Consider the following 25,885-nt stretch of genomic DNA (forward strand, 5'->3'; position numbering starts at 1 on the left):
AGAGAGAAACTATTTCCACTAGTGGGGGATTCGAGGACTGGGGGGCATTAAAATTAGAGCCAGGCCTTTCAGGAGTGAAATTAGGAAACACTTCTACACACAAAGGGTGGTAGAAGTTTGGAACTCTTCCGCAAACAGCAATTGATGCTGGGTTAATTGTTAACTTTAAATCTGAGATTGATCAGTTTTTGTTAACCAAAGGTATTGAGGGATATGGGCCAAAGGCGGGTATATGGAGTTAGATCGCAGATCAGCAATGATCTCATTGAATGGCGGAACAGGCTCGAGGGGCTGAATGGCCTCCTCCTGTTCCTATGAGTCAAAGGGCGACCTAGGTTCAGTAGGTGAGGTTAACTTGGCGATAAAGATCTTCCAGCAAGGGGTAGAGTTCCAGGCGATGACACTGGGAGAGAATACCACCAGCAGGAGAGGCAATGCCTGAAGCTTCATCATTCAGGTACCGTACGGACAGATGCAGAACATTGATGTGTAGTTGCAGCAGGTCTATATTGTTGATATGAATGCGGAGTTTTGACTTAGAAGGGTTTATAATCCTTCGCAATACCGTTCCACCCATGATCTTGCAGAGAATCGACAGGTTGTATTCCCAACCTCATGATCCAGGAATGGGTTGATTCTCTTGATGGCCAACAAGTCATTAGAGCTCTTGATGGTCCCAAAGCAGCCTGTCCTTTTGTTTGGCATATCTAGTGACCTATTGAAGTGGACACACGACTTCCTCAGAAGGTGCCACCTTGACGGGACTGACGTAAGAAAACTACTAGGCACTTGGTCTAAGCGTTAAACAAAGCTTTAATCAACTGTTTTACAACATGGAGGTCTAGTTGTGTCCTTCACTAGTTCCTGTTAAGAATGTCCTGCGCAAGCTGGGCCCGTGCCCGAGTATTTATACTCTCCCTGGACAGCGCCACCCGCAGGCCGCTCAGTATTTCATAAGTCTTTCTTTCATGAATGATTGATTCATGTCAGGGACTTCTTAGCACAACACCTATGCAGCGAGCCCTTGGTGAAATGCGCCTGGGCCATTTCTATGCCTTCATCTACAACCTGGTGCTTGTTCTCAAAGGTTTTGTTCTTTACCGATGACACTACAACCTATAGCATGATTAGCTCCCAATCAAGATATACAGGGACCTAACCACTGCAGATAGATTTAGATAGTGGGAAGCCCAGTGGTGTGTCATCTTCAACACTGAGAATACCAAGTCAATTACTCTCCGCAGTGCCGCCAAGGGTACATGTTGGCTTAGAGTAAACCAGCCTCTACTCAACAAAGTCAATTGTTTCGATGGTTTTGGATTGTAATGATGGCTTTTCTCTGCTCAGTCTTCCATCTCTGGCCACACGTAAGTTTTGTAGAACATTGCTGTACCAATCTCTATTCTAGAAGGGTAGCACCATCCATCTCCTCAGAATAGGAAAGCAGCGAAAATAGCTGGAAAATATGGTGTACGGAAGCAAATGCTCAAGAAAATGTGGGCTCGTTTGTCAGATGCAGTGAGATGATCTGGATCGCCAAGCACTCGCTATCTTCTTCTCTTCTTAGGCAGTCCCTGGGAACCGAGGATGACTTCCTTCCACATTAAAAATGAGTTCGCAGGTGACTGATGAGTCCAATGCGAGACCTACAATCTCTGTCACAGGTGGGGCAGATGGTGGTTGAAGGGGCGGGTGGGTGGGGTGCTTGGGTTGACGTGTGCTGCTTGCGCTGCCTGCGCTTGGCTTCCGCTTGCTCCCGGTGAAGAGACTCGAGGTGTTCGGCGCCTTCCCGGATGCTTCTCCTCCACTTTGTGCGGTCTTGGGCCAGGGATTCCCAGGTGTCAGTGGGGATGTTACACTTTTTCAAGGAGGCTTTGAGGGTGTCCTTGAAGCGTTTCCTCTGCCCACCTGGGGCTCTCTTGCCGTGCCAGAGCTCCGAGTAGAGCGCTTGTTTTGAGAGTCTCGTATCGGGCATGCGGGCAATGTGACCCGTCCATCGGAGCTGATTGAGCGTGGGCAAAGCTTCGATGCTGGGGATGTTGGCCTGAGCAAGAACACTGACATTGGTGCGCCTATCCTGCCAATGGATTTGCAGGATCTTGCGGAGGCAGTGTTGGTGGTACCTCTCCAGTGCTTTGAGGTGCCTGCTGTACATGGTCCATGTCTCTGAGGCATACAGCAGGGCGGGTATCATTGCTGCCCTGTAGACCATGAGCTTAGTGCCGGGTTTGAGGTCCTGGTCTTCAAACACTCTCTTCCTCAGGCGACCGAAGGCTGCACTGGCACACTGAAGGCGGTGTTGGACTTCGTCGTCGACGTCTGCCCTTGTTGACAGTAGGCTCCCGAGGTATGGAAAGTGGTCCATGTTGTCCAAGGCCTTGTTGTGGATTTTGATAATCGGGGGGGCAGTACTGTGTGGCGGGGGCAGGTTGGTAGAGGACCTTTGTCTTACGGATGTTTAGTGTAAGGCCCATGCTCTCGTACGCTTCGGTGAAGGTGTTGACGATGGTTTGGAGTTCGATCTCCGAGTGAGCGCAGATGCAAGCGTCGTCTGCATACTGTAATTCGACGACAGAGGATGAGACGACCTACAGATCTGTCCACAGCGACTTTGCCAGCACTTCTCTTTTCAGATGGGTGGCTACAATTGCCAGTGACCTCCATCAGCTGATGGAAGTCTAGAAACTTCTCGGAGGGACCCAGTGCATCGGTGCTGCCATCAAAAGGCGAATGACTATCTTAGGTGGATACAGATTCAATAGTAGTCTTCAAAAGGGAATTGGATAAACACTGGAACAAGAAAAAATTGCAGGGATATGGGGAAAACGGGTGGGACTGATTGGATTGCTCTTCGAAAGAGCCGGCCTTGATTCGATGGGCCCAATGGCCTCCTTCTGTGCTGTACTATTCTATGGTTCTATTGCACTGCCTGTGCAGGTTACCTACCCAATTTAGGGGAGTTTGCAGTCTCTCTTGCAAAGATTTGCATCTTATCCGCAGGTGCTGATGATATCACTGGGGAATTGGCTGGGAGGAGTTATCCTGCTGACTAGTGTGAGGGAACTGAATTAACATCAGTAAGGGTGCGATCATTGCCAGAGGGTGCTCCAGTGCCTCTACACTTCAACTGCGCACACTAAGCTAGGCCCTTGTCGCTGGAGGACTCAACACTTCAAAGCCAATTAATCGTGCTAACGCAACAAGCACTCCGATGAAAATGCTCTAAAATCCAAACAGGAAGCTAAAGGATGTTAAAGTTGGCCTGGTTTACCATGTAAAGTCTTATCAGCCAGTGGCCTGACAGCTGTGGCTCAGTTGGAACCACTCTCTCGCCTCTGAGTCAGAAGGTTGTGGGTTCACAGTCCCCACTCCAGTGACTTGAGCACAAGAATCTAGGCTGTCACTCCAGTGCAGTGCTGAGGGAGTGCCGCACTGTCGGGAGGTGCCGTCTTTCGGACACAACATTAAACCAAGGCCCCCTCTGCCCTCTCAGGTAGACATAAAAGATCCTACAGCACTATTTCGAAGAAGAACAGGGGAGTTATCCCTAGGGTCCTGGCCTCAATATTTATCTCTCAATCAACATCACAAAAACAGATTATCTGGCCATTATCACACTGCTGGTTGTGGGAGCTTGCTGTGCGCAAAATTGGCTGCCGCGTTTCCTACATTACAACAGTGACTCCACTTCATAAAAGTACTTCATCGGCTGTAAAGCACTTTGGGATGCCCTGAGGTGGTGAAAGGCGCTATATAAATGCAAGTCTTTCTTTCGCTCTGTAATTTATATTGCAGTGTGTTGGGTTTTCTCTCTGCAAAATGCTCTTGTCGTGTACATGTTTTTACATCCTACCTCGATGTCGTCCTGTAACTCCTTTTTATGCAGTTGGACACGCTGGACCTCCTCCTGTTCCTGTGAGGTGAGGTCTGAAAGTCCTGAGAGCGGGAGCAAGGCAGTACAGTTAGATTTTATCCGCAAGGAATTTTTCTTTAATTACAAGATTTAAATTGCAAGTACAGGTTAAGTGCAAATACAACACCGACTACAATACCAGCTGCACAGAAGGCATTAAACTCAGCAATCATGGGTTTGTAAGTAAAACCACTGAATAGCATAAATCTGCCCAGTGATCTCTTTTGTTTTACAACAACTTGTTTTTATGTAGCGCTTTTAATGTAATAAGACATCCCAAGGAGCTTCACAGGAGCCTAGTCAGACAAAACTTGACAACGAGCCACTTAAGGAGATATTAGGACAGGTGACCAAAAGCTTGGTCAAAGAGGTAGGTTTTAAGGAGCGCCTTAAAGGAGGAGAGAGAGGCGGAGAGGTTTAGGGAGGGAATTCCAGAGTTTCGGGCCCAGGCAGCTGATGGCACGGCCGCCAATGGTGGAGCGATTAAAATCGGGGACGCGCAAGAGACCAGAATTGGAGGAGAGCAGAGATTGCGGGGGGTTGTGGGGCTGGAGGAGGTTACAGAGTCAGTGATGCTGGTTGAAGGATATACAGGAAACTTTGGTTTATCCGGAGGTTAAAAGTCCGGAAAGCTCTATCTACCGGCAAAATTCAGGAGCCGTTTCCTATAAGTATTTTTACTTCTCGTTGCTTTTTTTTTTCCCAGTCAGGCTCTGCAAGGTCTGTAGCTAAGCAACAGCTTCAGCTAGAGACGCTTTTAAGCTGCAGCCGACTGTTTTGAAGCTGTTGCTAAGCAACAGGGTTTGTTGATTCACACGGAGCTGAAAATCTCCGTATGTTTCAACATGTCCGGCAGTTTTGATCTAACGGCAACAGCTCGGTCCCGTCGGTGCCGGATATCACCAAGTTTCCTGTATGTTGCACAGGACATCTCACTTTGAATAGTGCCATGGGATCGTTTATGTCCATGTGAGAGGGCAGATGGGTCCTCGGTTTAACATCTCATCTGAAAGGTGATTTACTAGAATGACACCATGGACAAGGGACTTCAGTTATGTAGAGAGACTGGAGAAGCTGGGATCGTTCTCCTTAGAGCAGAGAAGGTTAAGGGGAGATTTAATAGAGGTGTTCAACATTCTGAAGGATTTTAATAGAGTAAATAAGGAAAAACTGTTTCCAAGGCAGGAGGGTCGGTTACAAGAGGACACAGATCGGCAAAAGAACCAGAGGTGAGTGGAAGAGAATTTTTTTTTACGCAGCGAGGTGTTATGATCTGGAATGCTCTGCTGGAAAGGGCGATTCAAGCAGATTTAATAGTAACTTTCAAAAGGGAATTGGATAAATACTTGAAAAGGAAAATTTGCAGGGCTACAGGAGTGGGACTAATTGGACAGTTCTTTCAAAGAGCCGGCACAGGCACGATGGGCTGAATGGCCTCCTTCTGTGCTGTATGGGTCTATGATATGAACAGGAAGAAAGAAAGACTTGCATTTCTATAGCGCCTTTCATGACCACCGGACGTCCCAACGCGCTTTACAGCCAATGAAGTACTTTTTGAAGTGTGGTCACTGTTGTAATGTAGGAAACGCGGCAGCCAATTTATGCACAGCAAGCTCCCACAAACAGCAATGTGATAATGACCGGATCATCTGGTTTAATGATGTTGATTGAGGGATAAATATTGTCCAGGGCACCAGGGATAACTCCCCTGCTCTTCTTCGAAATAGCGCCTGTGGGACCTTTTACACCCATCTGAGAGAGCAGACGAGGCCTCGGTTTAACATTTCATCCAAAAGACGGCACCTCCAAAAGTGCGGCACTCCCTCAATATTGCACTGTGGAGTGTCAGCCTAGATTTTTGTGCTCAAGTCTTTGGAGTGGGACTTGAACCCACAACCTTCTGACTCAGAGTGCGAGGGTGCTGCCCACTGAGCCACGGCTGACATCACAGACATGGTCAACCTTGGCTACTAATGAAAGAAGAGCACGTTGCAAGGTAGCAGAGCATGTTCCAATAAGTGGTGTAGCTTGTGCTAAATGGCACTGTGGTACTGTACAGAGCTCTCACTCATTTGGAGAAGGACAAGGGCAGCAGGCGCATGGGAACACCACCACCTCCAAGTTCCCCTCCAAGTCACACACCATCCTGACTTAGGAGCATATCGGCCGTTCCTTCATCGTCGCTGGGTCAAAATCCTGGAACTCCCTCCCTAACAGCACTGTGGGAGCACCTTCACCACACGGACTGCAGCGGTTCAAGAAGGCGGCTCACCACCACCTTCTCAAGGGGCAATTAGGGATGGGCAATAAATGCCGACCTCGCCAGCGAAGCCCACATCCCGTAAACGAATAAATAAAAGAAGGTTCCCTCATTTCGCTTGACAACTTAATGACTCTCACTGTTAAAAACAGCTCCGGGTATTTGCAATCACTCTCCCCGCGTTTGAGCATAAATCTCACTCCAAACATTTGTCTAAAGCTGACTGCAGACTTTACTAAATAACAGAAGCCTGTGCTTTCGAAATGACTTTGTAAAACAGGTTTTAAAAGTTTCAGTAAACAACACTTTTCCCTTCTGTCCTCTAAGTTTCACTGTCTTTCTACCTGTACCTGAATAACAGAAAAGCACCGTGAGGGGAACCGGCTAGTTAATTGATCAACATTTAGCTGCGGAGGGGACGGCAAGTCCCTTAAAGGGACCGGTGGCTACAGCTTGTTATATTCGTCAGCTGAAGCTTAACACCTTGCCCTGCGCGGACTTAGTTGCTAAAACAAAATAACCAACAGAAAACTCACTGAGCATGTCAGGACATCCAAGGTGCTGTCTAGCAAACGTTCATAACTGACCGCACGTATAATATCCAGCCGCGGTGGCAAACTCTGATCAGGACGGACCTTTTGAATTGTATTCCCCCACACAGAGCAATCATTCAATGAAGAATGGGCGCTGCGAGGGATCAAGACTTGGTGGTTAGATGATCTGAAACCTCAAACGGTGCATAAACCCACCCCCTGAGATCTCGTCCGCAGCCAGTTCCTGGAACTGATGCATCCATTTTTTTATTCAGAAGTAATTAAGCTTCCTATTTAACCCTTTTTATGCTGTGTCAGCTTTGGCTGAGTGGGTAGCACTGAGTCAGAGGGTTGTGGGTTCAAGTCCCACTCCAGAGACTTGAGCACAAAAAGCTAGGCTGACACTCCTAGTGCAGTACTGAGGGAGTGCCGCAATGACGGAGGTCCCTGCCTTCTCATCACATCCCTTCTCCCTCCAGAAACATCTTTTAAATCCATTCATCTCGCTGCTTCAATGACCTTCCCCAGTAACTCATTCCACAACTTTTTTACCCTTTGGGTGAAAAAGTTTCCCTTTAACTCTTAACTTCCTCAGTGGAGCAGGGTGTGAGCCTGGGCTTACAGGGAAAACTCTCAACTCTCAGTCAGAAGGTTATAGGTTCTAGGACTTGAGCACATAATCTAGGCTGACACTCCAGTGCAGTACTGAGGGAGTGCCACATTGATGGAGGTGCCGTCTTTCGGATGTGATGTTAAACTGAGATGTCTGCTCTCTCAGGTGAATGTAACAATATTTATCTCTCAACCAACATCGCAAAAACAGATTATCTGGTCATTATCACATTGCTGTTTGTGGGAGCTTACTGTGTGCGAAATGGCTGCCACGTTTCCTACATTACAACAGTGACTGCACTCCAAAAAGTACTTCATTGGCTGTAAAACGCTTTGGGACGTCCGGTGGTCGTGAAAGGCGCGATAGACGGGGTGGAGGCACTGAGGGCAGAAGAGTTCGTGGCCTCCTCTCCTGCTGTAACTCGTTCCTTCTCAAAACCTCAGAACTGTACAGCACCATTTCCCTCAAGTTCACCCTGCGACCGCCAGGCTTTTAAAACCAATGCTTGGTGACTCCTAATCACTTTAACCTAAAGAAAGACTTGCATTTCTACGGCGCCTTTCATGACCTCAGGACGTCTCAAAGCGCTTTACAACCAACAAAATACTTTTTGAAGTGCAGTCACTGTTGTAATGTGGGAAACGCGGCAGCCAATTTGCGCACAGCAAGCTCCCACAAACAGCAATGTGATAATGACCAGATAATCTGTTCTTAGTGATGTTGGTTGAGGGATAAATACTGGCCCCAGGACACCAAGGATAACTCCCTTGTTCTTTTTCAATATACAGGAAATTCTTTTGTATCCGGCACCGACGGGACCGGCGTGGTGCCGGTTTATCAAAAAGTCCGGATTACAAAGAGGTATAGTTAAAAGGTACGAGAGCCCCGTACACGGCCACAGATCCAGGCGTCCCTGTTGCATAGCAACAGGTCCAGGAACCCCGGTTACACGGCCACAGATCCAGGAACGGCCACTAATATGAAGTAAAACTTACCTGAACCTACTCCTACTCCTGAATTTTGCCGGTTAATAGAGATTTCCGGTTATTTAGGTGCCGGTAAATTGAGAGTTTCCTGTAGTGCCATGGGATCTTTTACGTCGACCTGAGAGGGTAGACGGAGCCTCAGTTTAATGTCTCATCTGAAACTCGGCACCTCCGACAGTGCAGCACTCCCTCAGTACTGCACTGGACTGTCAGCCAAGATTTTTGTGCTCAAGTCTCTGGAGTGGGACTTTGAACCCACAACTTTCTGACTCAGAGGCAAGAGTGCTACCCACTGAGCCATGGCTGACACTGTCTTCTTTCAAGCTTGGTGCTCTCCTGCACGCTGGGCCTTGTCCCTTCCTCTAGGTTTTCTTTTCCTGCCCACTCTCTTCTGCCCTGCCCTCTCCCCCCCCCCCCCACCCCCCAGCCATCCATTGACTGGCTGGGTGAGTGAATAATTGGTCTGCTGGCTATTTGCCAGAGATACTCTTGAAGTCGCAGCAAGGTGAGCAGCCTGAGGCAAATGCATCCTCTGATTGTCTCTTCTTCCCTCTTGTGAAGTTTGGAAACACCAGTGGCTGCCACGTTACAACAGCGAGTGCACTTCAAACGCACTTCATTGGCTGGGAGGCATTTTCTGACGACCCGAGGATGTGAAAGGCGCTATATAAATGCAAGTTCGTTCTTTACAAGAACAAGGAAATCCAGTTGTGGACAGCCATTAATAATGAACGTCAGGAATTGCTCACTCCTCTGACGGCCGGCCACTAACGCTATGACTCAGTTGAGCATCGCCTGCTCTCCTGAGCCTGAGTAACAAAGGAAGCAGCTGTTGGCTTGGCGTGATCGGGAGGAACTCGCTGCTAAAACTGATTGCTCCAATTCCCCATTCCCACTCAGAACCAACGCTACACTACTTCCATTACAGGAAGCAGCTGTACTAAAGCATGACAGGGAAAATGACAGCAGAGACCGACACCGTCTCTTCTGCAAAAAAAACTATTTTAAAGATAGCTTAAGCAGCGCCTCGATTTTTAAATTCTCCTGCTTGTTTTCAAATCCCTCCGTGGTCTCGCCCCTCCCTATCTCTGTAATCTCCTCCAGCCCTACAACCCCCCCCCCCCCCCGAGATCTCTGCACTCCTCTAATTCTGCCCTCTTGAGCATCCCTCATTATAATCGCTCAACATTTGGTGGCCGTGCCTTCTGTTGCCTGGGCCCTAAGCTCTGGAATTCCCTGCCTAAACCTCTCCGCCTCACTACCTCTCTTTCCTCCTTTAAGGCGCTCCTTAAAACCTACCTCTTTGACCAAGCTTTTGGTCACCTGCCCTAATTTATCCTTATGTGGCTCGGTGTCAAATGTTTTGTCTTAAAATACTCCTGTGCAGTGCCTTACATAGAAAAATAGAAACATAGAAGATAGGAGCAGGAGTAGGCCATTCGGCCCCTCGAGCCTGCTCCGGCATTCAATGGGATTATGGCTGATCATCCAAATTCAGTACCCTGTCCCTGCTTTCTCCCCATATCCCTTGACCCCTTTAGCCTTAAGAAATATATCTAACTCTTTCTTGAATATATTTAATGAATTGGCCTCCACTGCCTTCTGTGGTAGAGAATTCCACAGGTTCACCACTCTCTGGGTGAAGAAATTCCTCCTCATCTCAGTCCTAAATGGCTTACCTCTTATCCTTAGACTGTGACCCCTGGTTCTGGACTCCCCCGCCATCGGGAACATTCTTCCTGCATCTAGTCTGTTTAGTCCTGTTAGAATTTTATAAGTTTTAATAAGTTTCAATGCCTCGGGACATTTTACTGCGTTAAAGGCGCTATACAAATGCATGTTGTTGTTGTTGTTACTGCCCAGTCCATTGTGCAAACCGCTTTGAAACATTTCGGGAAGGTGAGAAAGACTCCAGGTCGCAGCGAGCATTTATTTTATTTAAATGCAGACACTATTTCGTGTCAACGGAAAGGGGGGTGACAGCGGTAAAGCACACTCCTTATAGAAAACATCTGCAGGCAACCACAATGTCTTCAGCTCATGCCTGCTGAACCTGAAAGAATCGATAGGAAATGTCATATAAATTACTCGCACTATTTTGAAAAGTGAGACCATCTGTATCCCGCTCCCCAACACCCCGACTCAGAATACCATCAATACTTCCTCATACACCACAACCGCAACAATAAATCACTTCTCTTGTCCCTCTATGTTCGGAGAGGTGCGGAGGAGCCAATATCCCCCCAAGCACTGGGAAGTCAAAACAACACAGTCTGGGGGCCAAGCTTCAGGCAAGTCAAAATGCTGTTGGCCTTCCTATTAATGGCTTTACACACCTGCATTGACACATTCGGGGAATTTCTATCACAGGGTCCGGTAGCGTAGTGGTTATGTTACTGGACCAGTAATCCAGGGAAGCTTGAGGAACGGCACCTCATCTTCCAATTAGGCACTTTACAGCCTTCTGGACTCAACATTAAGTTCAGCAGTTTCAGATCATGCACGCTGGATTTTTTTGGACGGCAGCTGTTGGCAATCATTCTGCCATTCCCATTTACACCTCCTCTAGACCCATCTTTTGTTTCTTAACTTGCCCCCTTTTGCCTCGCACCATCATCCCTTTTGTCATTTAATCTCTCCTCCCTTTCACAGACCTTCCCTTTTGTTCTTTCCTCCCTTTCCCTGCCTCTTACACTGTTCCAATGAAGCTCAGTGTAAGCTCGAGGAACAGCACCTCATCTTTCGATTGGACACTTTACAGTCTTCAGGACTCAGCATCGAGTTCAACAATTTCAGACCATAACCTCTGCCCCCATTTTTTTTTTCCACACGGCAGCTGTTGATGATTCTGCCATTCCCACTTACACCTCCTCTAGACTCATCTTTTGTTCCTTAACTTGTCTCATTACCATCTCCTTTCGCCTCGCACTATCGTCCCTTTTGTCATTCAATCTCTCCTGCCTTCCACCCTATCACAGACCGTCCCTTTTTGTTTGTTCCTTCCCTCTCCTTCCCCCTTTCCCTGCCCCCTGCACTTGCTTAAATCCTGTTACATCTCTAACGTTTTCCAGTTCCGACGAAGGATTAACTCTGTTTCTCTCTCCGCAGAGGCTGCCTGACCGGCTGAGTGTTTCCAGTATTTTCTGTTTTAATACCAGGGAACATGAGTTGAAATCCCACCATGGCTGTTTGAGAATTCATATTTTTAAAAACAAAATGTGGAATTTGGTACCAGTAAAAGTGACCACGAAGCTATCAAATTGTCATTAAAAACCCAACTGGTTCACTAATGCCCCTTTAGGGAAGGAAACCTGATGTCATTACCTGGTCTGGCTTGCATATTTTTATTCATTCACGGGATGTGGGCGTCGCTGGCAAGACCAGCATTTATTGCCCATCCCTAATTGCCCTCGAGAAGGTGGTGGTGAGCCGCCTTCTTGAATACAACTAAGCGGCTCGCTGGGCCATTTCAGAGGGCAGTTAAGAGTCAACTACACTGCTGTGATCTGGAGTCACTAATAGGCCAGACCGGGTAAGGACGGCAGATTTCCTTCTCTTAACTGGCAAAATTCAGGAGTAGGTTCAGGTAAGTTTTGCTTCATATTAGTGGCCGTGTAGCCGGGGTTCCTGCACCTGTTGCCATGCAACAGGGACGCCTGGATCTGTGGCCGTGTACGGGGCTCTCGTACCTTAGTAAATATACCTCTCTGTAATCCGGACTTTTTGATCAACCGGCAGTACGCCGGTCCCGTCGGTGCCGGATAAAAAAGAGTTTCCTGTACTAGCTTTTTATTCCAGATTTATTTAATTGAATTTAAATTCCCCAGCTGCCATTGTGTTGATTTGAACTCATGTCTGACGGATCATTAGTCCAGGTTGCTGCATTACTAGTCCAGTAACATAATCACTATGCTCCCGTCCCCCATACCACACTGTGGTTGACTTTTAGTTGCCCTCTGAACTGGCCTAGCAAGCCACTCAGTTATATGGAAAACCAGCTCATCGCTACATTCTCAGGGCAACTAGGAATGGGCAATAAACGCCAACATTGCCAGCGACGCCCACACCCCGAGAATGTAAAATGTATTTGAGCCCGTGTTCCTCCACCCCCTTCAGTGTTTATCCATCGAGTCTCTACTTCCATTCCTTGCTTTTACCCCCAACCTCACATTCACCTACATTAGATTGCACCTGCCACCTGAGAACCCCCCTGTCCTTTTTCAAATAGTGGCCGGGGAATCTTTAACTTCTAGACACAAAAGGCATCAAGGGGAATGGGGAGAGAGCAGGAATATGGTACAGGAAACTCTTTTTTATCCGGCACCGACGGGACCGGCGTGGTGCCGGTTTATCAAAAAGTCCGGATTACAGAGAGGTATGGTAAAAGGTACGAGAGTCCCGTACACTGCCACAGATCCAGGCGTCCCTGTTGCATAGCAACAGGTGCAGGAACCCCGGTTACACGGCCACAGATTGAGGAACGGCCACTAATATGAAGTAAAACTAACCTGAACCTACTCCTGAATTTTGCCGGTTAAGAGATTTCCGGTTATTTTAGGTGCTGGTAAATCGAGAGTTTCCTGTATTGAGATAGAGGATCAGCCACGATCATATTGAATGGCGGAGCAGGCTCGAAGGGCCGAATGGCCTACTCCTGCTCCTATTTTTCTATGTTCTATGTTTCACCCGAGAGGGAAGACGGTACCTCACTTTAACATCCCATTCAAAAGACGGCACCTCCGACAGTGCAGCATTCCCTCAGTACCGTCTAGATTCCATGCTCTACATCTCCAAAGTAGGGCTTGAACCACACAACTTTCTGACTCAAGAGACGAGTGCTACCAACTGAGCCATGGCGGACAATGCGGGACCTACAGTCTCTGTCACAGGTGGGGCAGACGGTGGTTGAAGGGACGGGTGGGTGGGGTGCTTGGGTTGACTTGCGCTGCTTGCATTTGGCTTCCACTTGCTCCCAGCGAAGAGACTCGAGGTGTTCGGCGCCTTCCCGGATGCTTCTCCTCCACTTTGTGCGGTCTTGCGCCAGGGATTCCCAGGTGTCGGTGGGGATGTTACAATTTTTCAAGGAGGCTTTGAGGGTGTCCTTGAAGCGTTTCTTCTGCCCACCTGGGGCTCTCTTGCCGTGCCGGAGCTCCGAGTAGAGCGCTTGTTTTGGGAGTCTCGTATCGGGCATGCGGACAATGTGACCCATCCATCAGAGCTGATCGAGCGTGGTCAAAGCTTCGATGCTGGGGATGTTGGCCTGAGCGAGAACACTGACATTGGTGCGCCTACCCTGCCAATGGATGTGCAGGATCTTGCGGAGGCAGCGTTGGTGGTACCTCTCCAGTGCTTTGAGGTGCCTGCTGTACATGATCCATGTCTCTGAGGCATACAGGAGGGTGGGTATCACTACTGCTCTGTAGACCATGAGCTTGGTGCCGGGTTTGAGGTCCTGGTCTTCAAGCACTCTCTTCCTCAGGCGACCGAAGGCTGCACTGGCACACTGAAGCCGGTGTTGGACTTCACTTACACCACATCAGAATCACAATGTGATCTGGTTCAAACGAACTGGCATTTCTGCAGCACCTATCATGATCTGAGGATGTCCCAAAGCACTTTACAGCCAATGAAGTGCTTTTAAAGTGTAGTCGCTGTTGTAGGAAACGCGGCCGCCAATTTGCGCACAGCAAGCTCCCACAAACAGCAGGCGGTTAAGAAGGCAAATGGTATGTTGGCCTTCGTAGCGAGAGGATTCGAGTACAGGAGCAAGGATGTCTTGCTGCAGTTGTACAGGGCCTTGGTGAGACCACACCTTGAGTATTGTGTGCAGTTTTGGTGGCCTTATCTGAGGAAGGATGTTCTTGCCATGGAGGGAGTGCAGCGAAGATTCACCAGACTGATACCTGGGATGGCAGGAATGACGTATGAGGAGAGATTGGGCTGATTGGGCTTATACTCGCTGGAGTTTAGAAGAATGAGAGGGGATCTCATTGAAACTTATAAAATTCTAACAGGACTAGACAGACTAGATGCAGGAAGGATGTTCCCGATGGTCGGGGAGTCCAGAACCAGGGGTCACAGTCTAAGGATAAGGGGTAAGCCATTTAGGACAGAGATGAGGAGGAATTTCTTCACCCAGAGAGTGGTGAACCTGTGGAATTCTCTACCACAGAAGGCAGTAGAGGCCAATTCATTAAATATATTCAAGAAGGAGTTAGATATATTTCTTAAGGCTAACAGGATCAAGGGATATGGGGAGAAAGCAGGGACAGGGCACTGAATTTGGATGATCAGCCATGATCACATTTAATGGCGGAGCAGGCTCGAGGGGCTGAATGGCCTACTCCTGCTCCTATCTTCTATGTTTCTTCTATGACCAGATAATCTGTTTTATTTTTAGTGATGTCTTCCTTAACTATGCTTTAAAAAACTAAAATAATGAAAAGCGTCAACACAATTAGTCCATGTGGCTTTTATTCAGCTGGAGAAGCAGCCATTCTAACCAGCCCACGTCTGTCTCACCTGCGAGCTGTGGTCAACACCTTCACATACTGCCACATCTATTTCTATAATGTGCTTCATCAGCATTCACTCAGGGTAAAGTTCAAAGTGTCTTTTCTAAAAATTACCTCCAGCCATTTCAGGACCTGTGGTCAGCAGGTTCCTGCTCCCGCCTCAGTAACTGGTTCTAAGAGGGACCTGGGTGTCCTTGTACACGAATCACTGAAAGTTAACATGCAGGTATAGCAAGCAATTAGGAAAGTCAAATGGTATGTTGGCCTTTATTACAAGAGGATTTGAGTATAAGAGTAAAGACGTCTTACTACAATTATATAGGGCCCTGGTGAGACCACACCTGGAGTATTGTGTACAGTTTTGGTCTCCTTACCTAAGGAAGGATATACTTGCCATAGAGGGAGTGCAACGAAGGTTCACCAGACTGGTTCCTGGGATGGGGGGATTGTCCTATGAGGAGAGATTGAGTAGACTAGGCCTATATTCTCTAGAGTTTAGAAGAATGAGAGGTGATCTCATTGAAACATGCAAAATTCTTACAGGGCTTGACAGGGTAGATGCAGGGAGGATTTTTCCCCTGGCTGGGGAGTCTAGAACCAGGGGTCACAGTCTCAGAATAAGGGGTCGGCCATTTAGGACTGAGATGAGGAGAAATTTCTTCACTCAGAGGGCGGTGAATCTTTGGAATTCTCTACCCCAGAGGGCTGTGGAGGCTCAGTCGTTGAGTATATTCAAGACAGAGATCGATAGATTTTTGAATATTAAGGGAGTCAAGGGATACGGGGATAGTGCAGGAAAGTGGAGATGAGGTAGACGATCAGCCATGATCTTACTGAATGGCGGAGCAGGCTCGAGGGGCCAAATGGCCGACTCCTGCTCCTATTTCTTATGTTCTTATGTTCTAAGCATTGAAATTAGAGCTAGATTTTTTAAATTTCTACAGCATTACAACTTGTATTTATATAGTGCCTTTAATGTAGTAAAATGCCCCAAAGCGCTTCACAGGAACGTTACAAAACAAAATTTGACACCGAACCACAGAAGGAGATATTGGGGCAGATGAAAGATGTAGGTTTTAAGGAGCGTCTTAAAGGAGGAAAGAGATGTAGAGAGGCAGAGAGGTTTAGGGGGGGAACTCCAGAGCTTGGAGCCTAGGCGGCTGGAGACACGGCCGCCAATGGTGGAGCGATTACAATCGGTGATGCTCAAGAGGCCAGAATTGGAGGGGCGCAGAGATCTTGAAGGTTTGTGGTCGATCTCTCATGGTGTTGCACACGGTAAGTCAAGGCCAAGTGTAGTCTTCAAGGTGAAGTGGAGTTAGAGGGCATAATTGGACCATGGCACACAGATGTAATTCAGGCCCCATTTTAAAGTCATACATTCTATACTTGTTTCTATAGTTTAATTTTATGTTATTACTTACAATTAAATAGTAATCCTCACAGCAATTTGGGAAATAGAGTTGGTTGGGCCGTAGGACTTTCTCTGCCGTACAGGTTGAGGAGCTGGGAGACGCAACACTGAGGTGCAACAGCGCCACTACTGGTTGACAGGTGTAAATACAGTGTGACATGTTTACATAGACAGTTTCCATTATAAGTATGACACAAATGAGAGAGAAACAGAGTCAACGTTTCAGGTCGGAGACCCTTCATCAGAACTGGTAAAAGTAACAGGTTTTAAGCAGGTGCAGGGACAGGGAAAGCGGGGGGAGATGGGGAGGGGAGGAAGGTCTGTGCTAGAATGCAAGGCAGGAGAGATTAAATGTTGCAAATGGGGATGGCAGAATCATCAACAGCCGCCTGAAAAAATCGGGGGGGTTATAGTCTGAAATTGTTGAACTCAGTGTTGAGTCCAGAAGGCTGTAAAGTGCCTAATCGAAAGATGTGGTGCTGTTCCTCGAGCTTACGTTGAGCTTCATTGGAACAGTGTAACATTGAATGGCGGAGCAGGCTCGAGGGGCCGAATGGCCAACTCCTGCTCCTATTTCTTATGATTATCCAAAATTACCCCAAGAAAGAAAAAGATTCTGATTGTTTTCCGTGTCAGCTGTTTACTGCTGAAGATTATTTAAATATAATAAAACGACTCCCTGGGAGTGAGTTACAGACTGGAATCTAATTTCTTTTTGATTCAGTCTCGGGATATGGGCGTCGCCGGCATTTATGGTCCATCCCTAGTTGCCCAGAGAAGGTGATAGTGGCGGGAGCTTCTTCTTGGACCGTTGCAGTCCGAGTTTGTCGTGTTTTAGATACAACTGCGGGGTTTGCTGGGCCATTTCAGAGGGCAGTCAAGAGGTGTGGGGACTGGAGTCACACATAGGCCAGACCGGGTAAGGACGGCAGGATTCCTGCCCTAAAGAACGTTGGCAAACCAGTTGGGTTTTTGTCATCGGTGCCAGGCAGGGACGGAAAATCCGCCTGAGTGAGGACCTGTGCTGCCCAGTGATCCCCCTCCTCCCGTGTCAGGATCAGGTTTGGCTGTGATGCCTCTTGAGTTGAATAGCCCCCGCCAGGGCTCACGGTCTCGGCTCGCACGTGAAGAATGGCCATGCGAGGGAGGGATGGGGGGCTGGGGGGGCTCCTGGCCTCTGCGGAACACTACGCCAGAAGTGAGTCAGGAGAGGCGAGGGGGGCGAAGCAGAAGATCAGAATCTGACAGAAGATTTAAAAGCCAGTTTCAGTCCGACAGATTGAAAAGGCCGATGAGGGCATGAACTCAAGGTCAGAGTCAAAGGAATGTAGGGAGAGGTTAGGAAAAATCTTTTGATACAGAGGGTTGTCAGGACAAGGAAACACTGATGGATCCAGAAAACCCAGAATGGGTTTTAAAAGGAAAATGGATAAATACTTGAAAGGGAAAACGAAAATGTAAAAGGGTGTGAGGAAAGAGCAGGGGAAACGGGATTCAGCGGATGGTTCTCTCAGAGAGCCAGCACAGGTGCAATGGGCTGAATGGCCTCTTTCTGTTCTGTAACGTTCTATGAGAAGACTGCAGCTCACTGAGTTGATCAGACACTTTAAACTATAGAGGGAAATAACTGCATTATAAAGAAAGAAAGACTTGCATTTCTATAGCGCCTTTCACGACCACCGGACCTCCCAAAGTGCTTTACAGCCAATGAAGTGCTTTTTTTTGAAGTGTAGTCACTGTTGTAATGTAGGAATGTAATGTCATGCGCTCAGTCACGAGGACTGCCTCAGGCCAGTATCTCTCGATAAAAGAAGACTGACTAGAGAAGATGATGGTGGGCATGTTTACAATGTGCCGCTACACAGAGTGTCCAGAGCAATTCTTCTCCCTGTAGAGTCATAGGCCTAGAAATTCAGTGGCGCCCCGTTTGGGGCGCCTGCCTCGCCAGGGTGCCGGAAGTAGCGCCCCGGAAGAAGTTGCGGCCGCCCGCCGCAAATTCAGTTTGCACGCCCCAGAGGGAAGCGCGGCGCTACTCGAGGCGCCCCGCATCCCTCTTGGGGCGCTGCAACTGAAGTTCGCAGCGCAACGTGCCGCAGCTGGCACTGTGCACTGCAGTACTGCAGGCCTTCCTCCCCTTCTTAAAGGGGAGGGGCCTGCTGCAGCGTGCTTGAAGATCACGAGTGCCGGCAAAAGAACCCGGCACCGAGGAGAAGTGCTGGGCTCTTGGGACACAGCCGGCACTCCGCGGGGGGGTGGGGGGGGGGGCTCAGGAGGCCGGGGACGGCGGCGCGGAGAGGTGCTGGCAGGCAGCCAGCAAAAAAAATGGCCGCCCCGCACCTCAGCGCCTCTACCGCCGCAGGTAGGCCCCCCTGAACCGGTCGCAAATTGCGACTGGCGTTAAAGCAGGGGGCGCTACCAAATTTGGCGATCGGGGCGGTAGCAGGGCGCTGCGCACACCGATGACGTCATCGGTGGCGGCGCAGTGTTAACGGCTAGCGCCGCCATTAGTGTCCCACTAAATTTAGCGGGAGGCGTGGCCAGTGGCACAAAACCCACTAAGTGCCCTCTTTGGGCGCTAACGGGTGGCGCAGCCCACCGAATTTCTAGGCCATAGAGTCATAACGGCACAGAAGGAGGCCATTCGGCCCATCGAGTCCATGCCAGCTCTCTGTAGAGCAATCCAGTCAGTCCCATTCCCCGCTCTATCCCTGTAGCCCAGCAAGTTTATTTCCCTCAAGTGCCTATCCAGTCTCCCCTTGAAAACATTGAGTGTCTCCGCCTCCACCACTTCCGTCGGCAACGAGTTCCAGGTCCTCCCCACTCGCTGTGTAAAAAAGTTTTTCCTCACATCCCCCTGTATCTCTTGCCCAAAACCTTAAATCTGTGTCCCCTAGTCCTTGTACCATCAACTAGTGGGAACAGCCTCTCCCCGTCTAGCCTATCCAAACCCGTCATAATCTTGTACACCTCTATCAAATCACCCCTCAACCTCCTTTGCTCTAATGAAAACAAATCCAGCTTCTCCAACCTGTCCTTGTAGCTAAGATGCCCCATCCCCGGAACCATTCTGGTAAATCTCCTCTGCATCCTCTCAAGGGCCTTCACATCCTTCCTAAAGTGTGGTGACCAGAGCTGGGCGCAATGCTCCAGTTGTAGCCTAACCAGCGCTTTATAAAGGTTCAGCATAACTGCTCTACTTTTGTACTCAATACCACTATTTATGAAAGTGTGTTATGCGACTAGAGTCCAGTGCCCTACACGCCATGGCCTGATAGTCATCACTGCAAAGCCATAGAAATGTAAATGTGGTAGATGTAAAAGAGAGACGGTGGAAAAAACAGTCACTGGCTTTAGACTCTCATTGAATTGAACTTTCAAATCCTCAGAGGGGCCTTCTTCAAATGAAAACAATTGCACTGCACTCATTTACAAGCCCAGCAGATAGTGTGGTTAAGAGATTCAGCAGTGTATAGCCTCTGATATCAATGACCGCATCCTGCCCAATGCAGAGGCCTTATGAGGTAAATGACTCATAATAGTGAAGGGAAGGTTCTTCTGTGTCAATGCAATCTGGACAGGGCTGGCCTTTGTCACAGCAGAGATAGTTGGGTCGCAAAAGCTCCATTTGCTTTGAGCTGCGGTGAACTAATAAATAAATGCAGAAGCCAGCATATTTATTGGAAACAATAGCAAAATACTGCGGATGCTGGAAATCCGAAATAACAACAGAAAACGCTGGAAAAACTCAGCGGGCCAGGGCAGCATCCGTGGAGAGAGAAACAGAGTTAACGTTTCAGGTCGAAGACCCTTTCGTCAGAACTGGAAAAAAGCAGGAAATGGAAAGCAAGTTTAGGGGCTGGGAAAAGCGGGAGGGGATGAAAGAACAAAAGGGAAGGTCAGTGATAGGATAGAAAGCAGGAGAGATTAAGAGACATTCAAGGCGAGAGGAGGTGGTAATGGGACAGGTTAAAGACCAAAGGATGGCTCGAGATGAAGTGTGAATTGCGCTGGCAGAATGAAGGACAGCTGCCATGTGGGAGGGAAGAAAAAAAAAGGGGGCCAAACAAAAAGTGTGGATAAAAAAAAGAAGAAAATATATATATGTGATAGGGGCCGAGGTTATGATCTGAAATTGCGATTTACTTGTACTTCTTGCAATCTAGTATACTGTATTCGCTGCTCACGATGCGGTCTCCTCTACATTGGGGAGACCAAACGCAGATTGGGCGACCGCTTTGCGGAACACCTCCGTTCAGTCCGTAAGGGTGACCCCGAGCTTCCGGTCGCCTGTCATTTTAATTCACCGCTCCATTCCCACTCGAACCTCACCGTCCTTGGCCTCTTGTATTGTTCCACGGAAGCTCAACGTAAACTCGAGGAACAGCACCTCATCTTCCGATTAGGCACTCTGCAGTCTTCCGGACTCAATATCGAGTTCAACAATTTCAGATCATAACCTCGGCCCCTATTACACATTTTTCTTGTAATTTTTCCACTCCTTTCCCCCCCCCCACCTTTCCTTTTGTTTCTCTCTCACACCTGGCAGCTATCTCTTGCCCTGCCAGTACACTTCACACCTAATCTCAGCCTATTACCATCTCGTCTAGCTCTTTTGTTTCTTTCACTTCTTTTGTCCGATCGCAGCCCTGCCTTCGATCTATTTTCTTTTCTTTCCAGTTTTGAAGAAGGGTTCGACCCGAAACGTCAACTCAAATTTCTCTCCACGGATGTTGCCTGACCTGCTGAGTTTTTCCAGCATTTTCTGTAATTGTTGAACTCTATGTTGAGTCCAGAGGGCTGTAGTGTGCCTACTCGAAATATTTATTGGAAATCTGCTCACAAGGAGGGTGCCTGCAAATTGGCTTTGGTGCAGGTTTGGATCAGAACAGTCTGATGGATCTTTCCATTTGTCTGGTCAGATCCCCTGGTTTTACGATTCATGGTGGGGTCCGGGGTGGTGGGGTGGGGGGGCAGGGGGGTTGGGAACTGATTGCTGGTAAAGTTCACCTGCTAGCTCCCCCTGATGAGCCTATGAAGTCATTGCACCCCACAACGTGGCACTGAGCCAAGAGTCCAGGAAGTCCTAGGTTTGTTTCTCAGTCGGTGTTGAGTTGGATGTTCTCAGCTGGGCAGCGAGTGCTACAACTGGCCTCTGCGTCCCCGGACCAGGAGAGGGAAAGATCCACAACTGTTCCTACTCTATTGTTGGAAAGTGAACATGAGAACATAAGAAATAGGAGCAGGAGTAGGCCGTTTGGCCCTTCAAGCCTGCTCCGCCATTCATCAAGGTCATGGCTGATCTTCGACCTCAACTCCACCTTCCCGCACTATCCCCATATCCCTTAATTCCCTTTGTTCCCAAAAATTTATTGACCTCTGTTTTGAATATACTCAAAGACTGAGAATCCACAGCTCTCTGGGGTAGAGAATTCCAAAGATTCACAACCCTTTGAGTGAAGAAATGTCTCCTCATCTCAGTCCGAAATGGCCGACCCCTTATTCTGTGACCTCGCGTTCTAGATTCCCCAGCCAGGGGAAACATTTTCCCAGCATTAACCCTGTCAAGCCCCTTAAGAATTTTATATATTTCAATGAGATCACCTCTCATTCTTCTAAACTCTAGGGAATATAGGCCTAGTCCACTCAATTTCTCCTCATAGGGCAATCCTCTCATCCCAGGAACCAGTCCAGTGAACCTTCGCTGCACTCCCTCTAAGGCAAGTATGTCTTTCCTTAGGCAAGGAGACCAGAACTGTACACAGTACTCCAGGTGTGGCCTCACCAATGCCCTGCGTAATTGTAGTAAGACTTCTTTACTCTTATACTCTAATCCCTATGTAACAAAAACTAACATACCATTTGCTTTCCTAATTGCTTGCTGTACCTGCATGTTAACTTTCTGTGATTCGTGTACAAGGACAGCCAGGTCCCTCTGAGTGCAAACATTTCCCAGTCTCTCACCATTCAAAAAATATTCTGTTTTGTTTTTCCTACCAAAGTGGATAACTTCACACTTCCCCACATTGTATTCCATTTGCCATGTTCTTGCCCACTCAGTCAACCTGTCTATATCTCTCTGCAGCCTCTTTGCGTCCTACTCACAGCTTACTTTCCCACCTAACTTTGTATCATCAGCAAACTTGGCTACGTTACACTCAGTCACTTCATCTAAATTATTAATACAGATTGTAAATAGCTGAGGCCCAAGCACTGATCCTTGCGGTACCCCGCTAGTTACAGCCTGCCAACCTGAAAAAGTCCCGTTTATTCCTACTCTGTTTTCTGTCCATTAACCAATCCTCAATCCATGCTAATATATTACCCCACAATATCATGAGTCCTAATTTTGTGTAATAACCTCTTGTGTGGCACCTCATCGAATGCTTTTTGAAAATCCAAATACACTACATCCACTGGTTCCCCCTTATCTATCCTACTAGTTACATCTTCAATAAGCTCTAACAGATTTGTTAAACATGATTTCCCTTTCATAAAACCATGTTGACTCTGCCTAATCATATTATGACTTTCTAAGTGCCCTGTTACCACGTCCCTAATAATAGATTCTAGCATTTTGCCTACTACTGATGTCAGGCTGCCTGGCCTATAGTTCCCCGTTTTTTCTCTTCCTCCTTTCTTAAATAGCGGGGTTATGTTTGCTACCTTCCAATCCTTGGGGACTGTTCTAGAATCTAGGGAATTCTGGAAGATTGATACCAGTGCATCCACTATCTCTGCAGCTACCTCTTAAAATCCTAGGATGCAGGTCATGGGGATTTGTCGCCACTCAGTCCCATTAATTTCTCTAGTACTTTGTCTTTACTTATACTGATTTCTTTAAGTTCCTCATTCTCTCTAGACCCTTGGTTCCCCATTATTTCCAGAATGTTTTTTGTGTCCTCTACCGTGAAGACAGATAAAAAGTATTTGTTTAACGTCTCTGCCATTTCCTTATTGCCCATTGTAATTTCTCCTGTCTCTGCCTCTAATGGGCCGATGTTTACTTTCACTAATCTCTTCCTATTTACATACCTATGGAAACGTTTACAATCTGTTTTTATGTCTCTTGCTAATTTACTTTCATATTCTTTTTTCTCTTTCCATATCACTTTCTTGGTCCTCCTTTGCTGAATTCTAAAATCCTCCCAATCCTCAGGCTTACTATTCTTTTTGGCAACATTATAAGCCTTTTCCTTTGATCTAATACTATCTTTAACTTCTCTTGTTAGCCACGGTTGGACCACTTTTCCCGTGGGGTTTTTGTGACTTAAAGGAATGTATATTTGTTGTAAATTATGTATTAATTCTTTAAATGCTAGCCATTGCTTGTCTACCATCATACCTTTTACCCAATCTACCTTAGCCAAGTCGCCACTCATACCTACGTAGTTTGCTTTGTTTAGATTTAAGACCTTAGTTTCGGATTTAACTAAATCACTTTCAAACTCATTATAAAATTCTATCATATTATGGTCACTCTTCCCTAAAGGCCCCTTTACTACAAGGTTATTAATTAACCCTTTCTCATTGCATAATACTAGATCTAAAATAGCTTGTTCCCTAGTTGGTTCCTCAACATACTGATCTAGAAAACTATCTTGTATACATTCCATGAATTCGTCCTCCACACTATTACTGCAAATTTGGTTTGCCCAGTCTATATGTAGATTAAAGTCCCCCATGATTACTATATTACCCTTGTTACATGCGCCTCTAATTTCCTGATTAATACTCTGCCCTACATTACAACTACTGTTTGGGGGCCAATAAACAACTCCCACTAATGTTTTCTGCCCCTTGCTGTTTCTTAGCTCCACCCAAACTGATTCTACTTCTTGATTTTCGGAGCTAAGATCCTTTCTCTCTACAGTCTTTATCCCATCCTTTATTATCAGGGCTACCCCTCCTCCTTTTCCATTTTGCCTACCTCTTCTAAAAGTTAAGTATCCTGGAATATTTAGTTCCCAACCTTGGTCACTTTGCAACCACGTCTCCGTAATGGCTATTAGATCAAACTTATTCATTTCTATCTGCGCTAGAACCTGAACATGTCGGGTGAGAGCAGGAGCAGGTGGGGTTGTGATACCCTCAATACTTGACCAGCCTGCTGACCCTTGCTTCTTAGGCTCAAACATGAAGCAAGGCTTCTTGAACAAGATAGAGAGGGCACCTGAGTTAAAAAGCAGAAAGACTTGCATTTCTATAGCGCCTTCCACAACCTCAGGATGTCCCAAAGTGCTTAACAGCCAATGAAGTACTTTTTGAAGTGTAGCCACTGTTGTAATGTAGGAAACGCAGCAGCCAATTTGCACACAGCAAGCTCCCACAAACAGCAATGTGATAATGACCTGATCATCTGTTTTTCAGAGATGTCGATTAAGGGATAAATATTGGCCGGGACACTGGGGATAACTCCAGTGCTCTTCTTCAAAATAGTGCCGTGGGATCTTTTACATCCACCTGAGAGAGCAGACGGGGCCTTAGTTTTAACGCCTCATTCGAAAGATGGCACCTCCAACAGTACAGCACTTCCTCAGTACTGCAATGGAGCAGCAGCTGAAATGTTTGTGTTCAAGTACTCTGGAGTGGGACTTGAACCCACAACCTTCTGACTCTGAGGTGAGTGGGCTATCCACTGAGCCATGGCTGACACTAAAAGCCACCACTCTCAAGAATGATGGGGAATAACTGGGAAGAATAAATCAGGAGTTCACTAACTGTGGATCAGTCATACTCCTCGACCTGATAGCATCGGGAGGATTGTAAGTAAGGAAGCACATCAGACAGTCTGAGACTTCAAAAACCAGTACAGTTGAGAGTTACTAGAGGTAGACATCTGTTCTGTTAGTAGGATCTATTGGCCACGGGCTGCTCGGGATGCCTATCCTGCAGAGTCTACTATCTGAAGGGTGCATGGACGTTCTCTTTTACCATTCTGGTTCACTGTTCGCTGGTTGTTATGGACACCTTGGTGCAGTTAGGACCATCAAAGTTCACAGCGCAGAAGGAGGCCATTTGACCCATCGTTTCAGTGCCAGTTCCTTGCTAAAGCAAACAAAAACTAATCCTGCTCCCCTGGTGTAGTACCAGAGAACTGTAATGACAGGAACGTTTCCATCCTTCCAGTACAGCTTGATGGCTGTAGGCCCTTAGGACTGTCCAGAGATAGGAAGCGTTCCATTCTGTTGGTAGGTTTTTGGTGTTGCGGGTTTTTGCGTTTGCCTGGATTGAAGAAACCTCTCAGTTCCCTTGGCAAAGTTCGTTGAGCAGCAGGAACGATTGTTGGCTATCTTTAAGTATCAAGCATTCACAGAGACTAATCCTGATCTCCATCTTGATGACAGATGCTCAAGTCCCTAAAACTGCTGTGTCAGCTGTGGATCATAGAAACATAGAAGATAGGAGCAGGAGTAGGCCATTCGGCCCTTCGAGCCTGCTCCGCCATTCAATGAGATCATGGCTGATCATCCAAACCCTAGCACCCGGTCCCTACACCGACAGCCATCCCACCCAAGCCCTATCCCCGTAACCCCGCGTATTTAATCCCCCCTAACACTAAGGGCCAATTTTTATCATGGCCAATCAACCTAACCCGCACATCTTTGGACTGTGGGAGGAAACCGGAGCACCCGGAGGAAGCCCACGCAAACA

General features: G+C 47.5%; 1 protein-coding gene across 2 annotated transcripts in view; it reads right to left on the minus strand.

Annotated features, from left to right (window-relative positions):
• LOC147099487 (cytohesin-3-like) overlaps positions 1 to 25,885 on the minus strand; it is an 86,354-nt gene that overhangs the window by 40,320 nt on the left and 20,149 nt on the right. Inside the window, exons 1-2 of one of the 2 annotated variants that reach the window (XM_085969668.1) lie at positions 6,710 to 6,874; positions 3,854 to 3,936 (exon numbers count right to left, since the gene is read on the minus strand). In XM_085969668.1, coding sequence (XP_085825794.1) covers positions 3,854 to 3,936; positions 6,710 to 6,716 — 90 coding nt within the window. In that variant the 5' untranslated portion in view covers positions 6,717 to 6,874. Of the gene's footprint in view, positions 1 to 3,853; positions 3,937 to 6,709; positions 6,875 to 25,885 lie in introns of those variants that run through there. The other variant, XM_085969667.1, reaches the window with a different exon arrangement.

Source organism: Somniosus microcephalus, chromosome 28 (genome assembly GCF_052327205.1).
Source record: "Somniosus microcephalus isolate GS21.2 chromosome 28, FLI_Smic_1.0, whole genome shotgun sequence".
Lineage (NCBI taxonomy): Eukaryota > Metazoa > Chordata > Chondrichthyes > Squaliformes > Somniosidae > Somniosus > Somniosus microcephalus.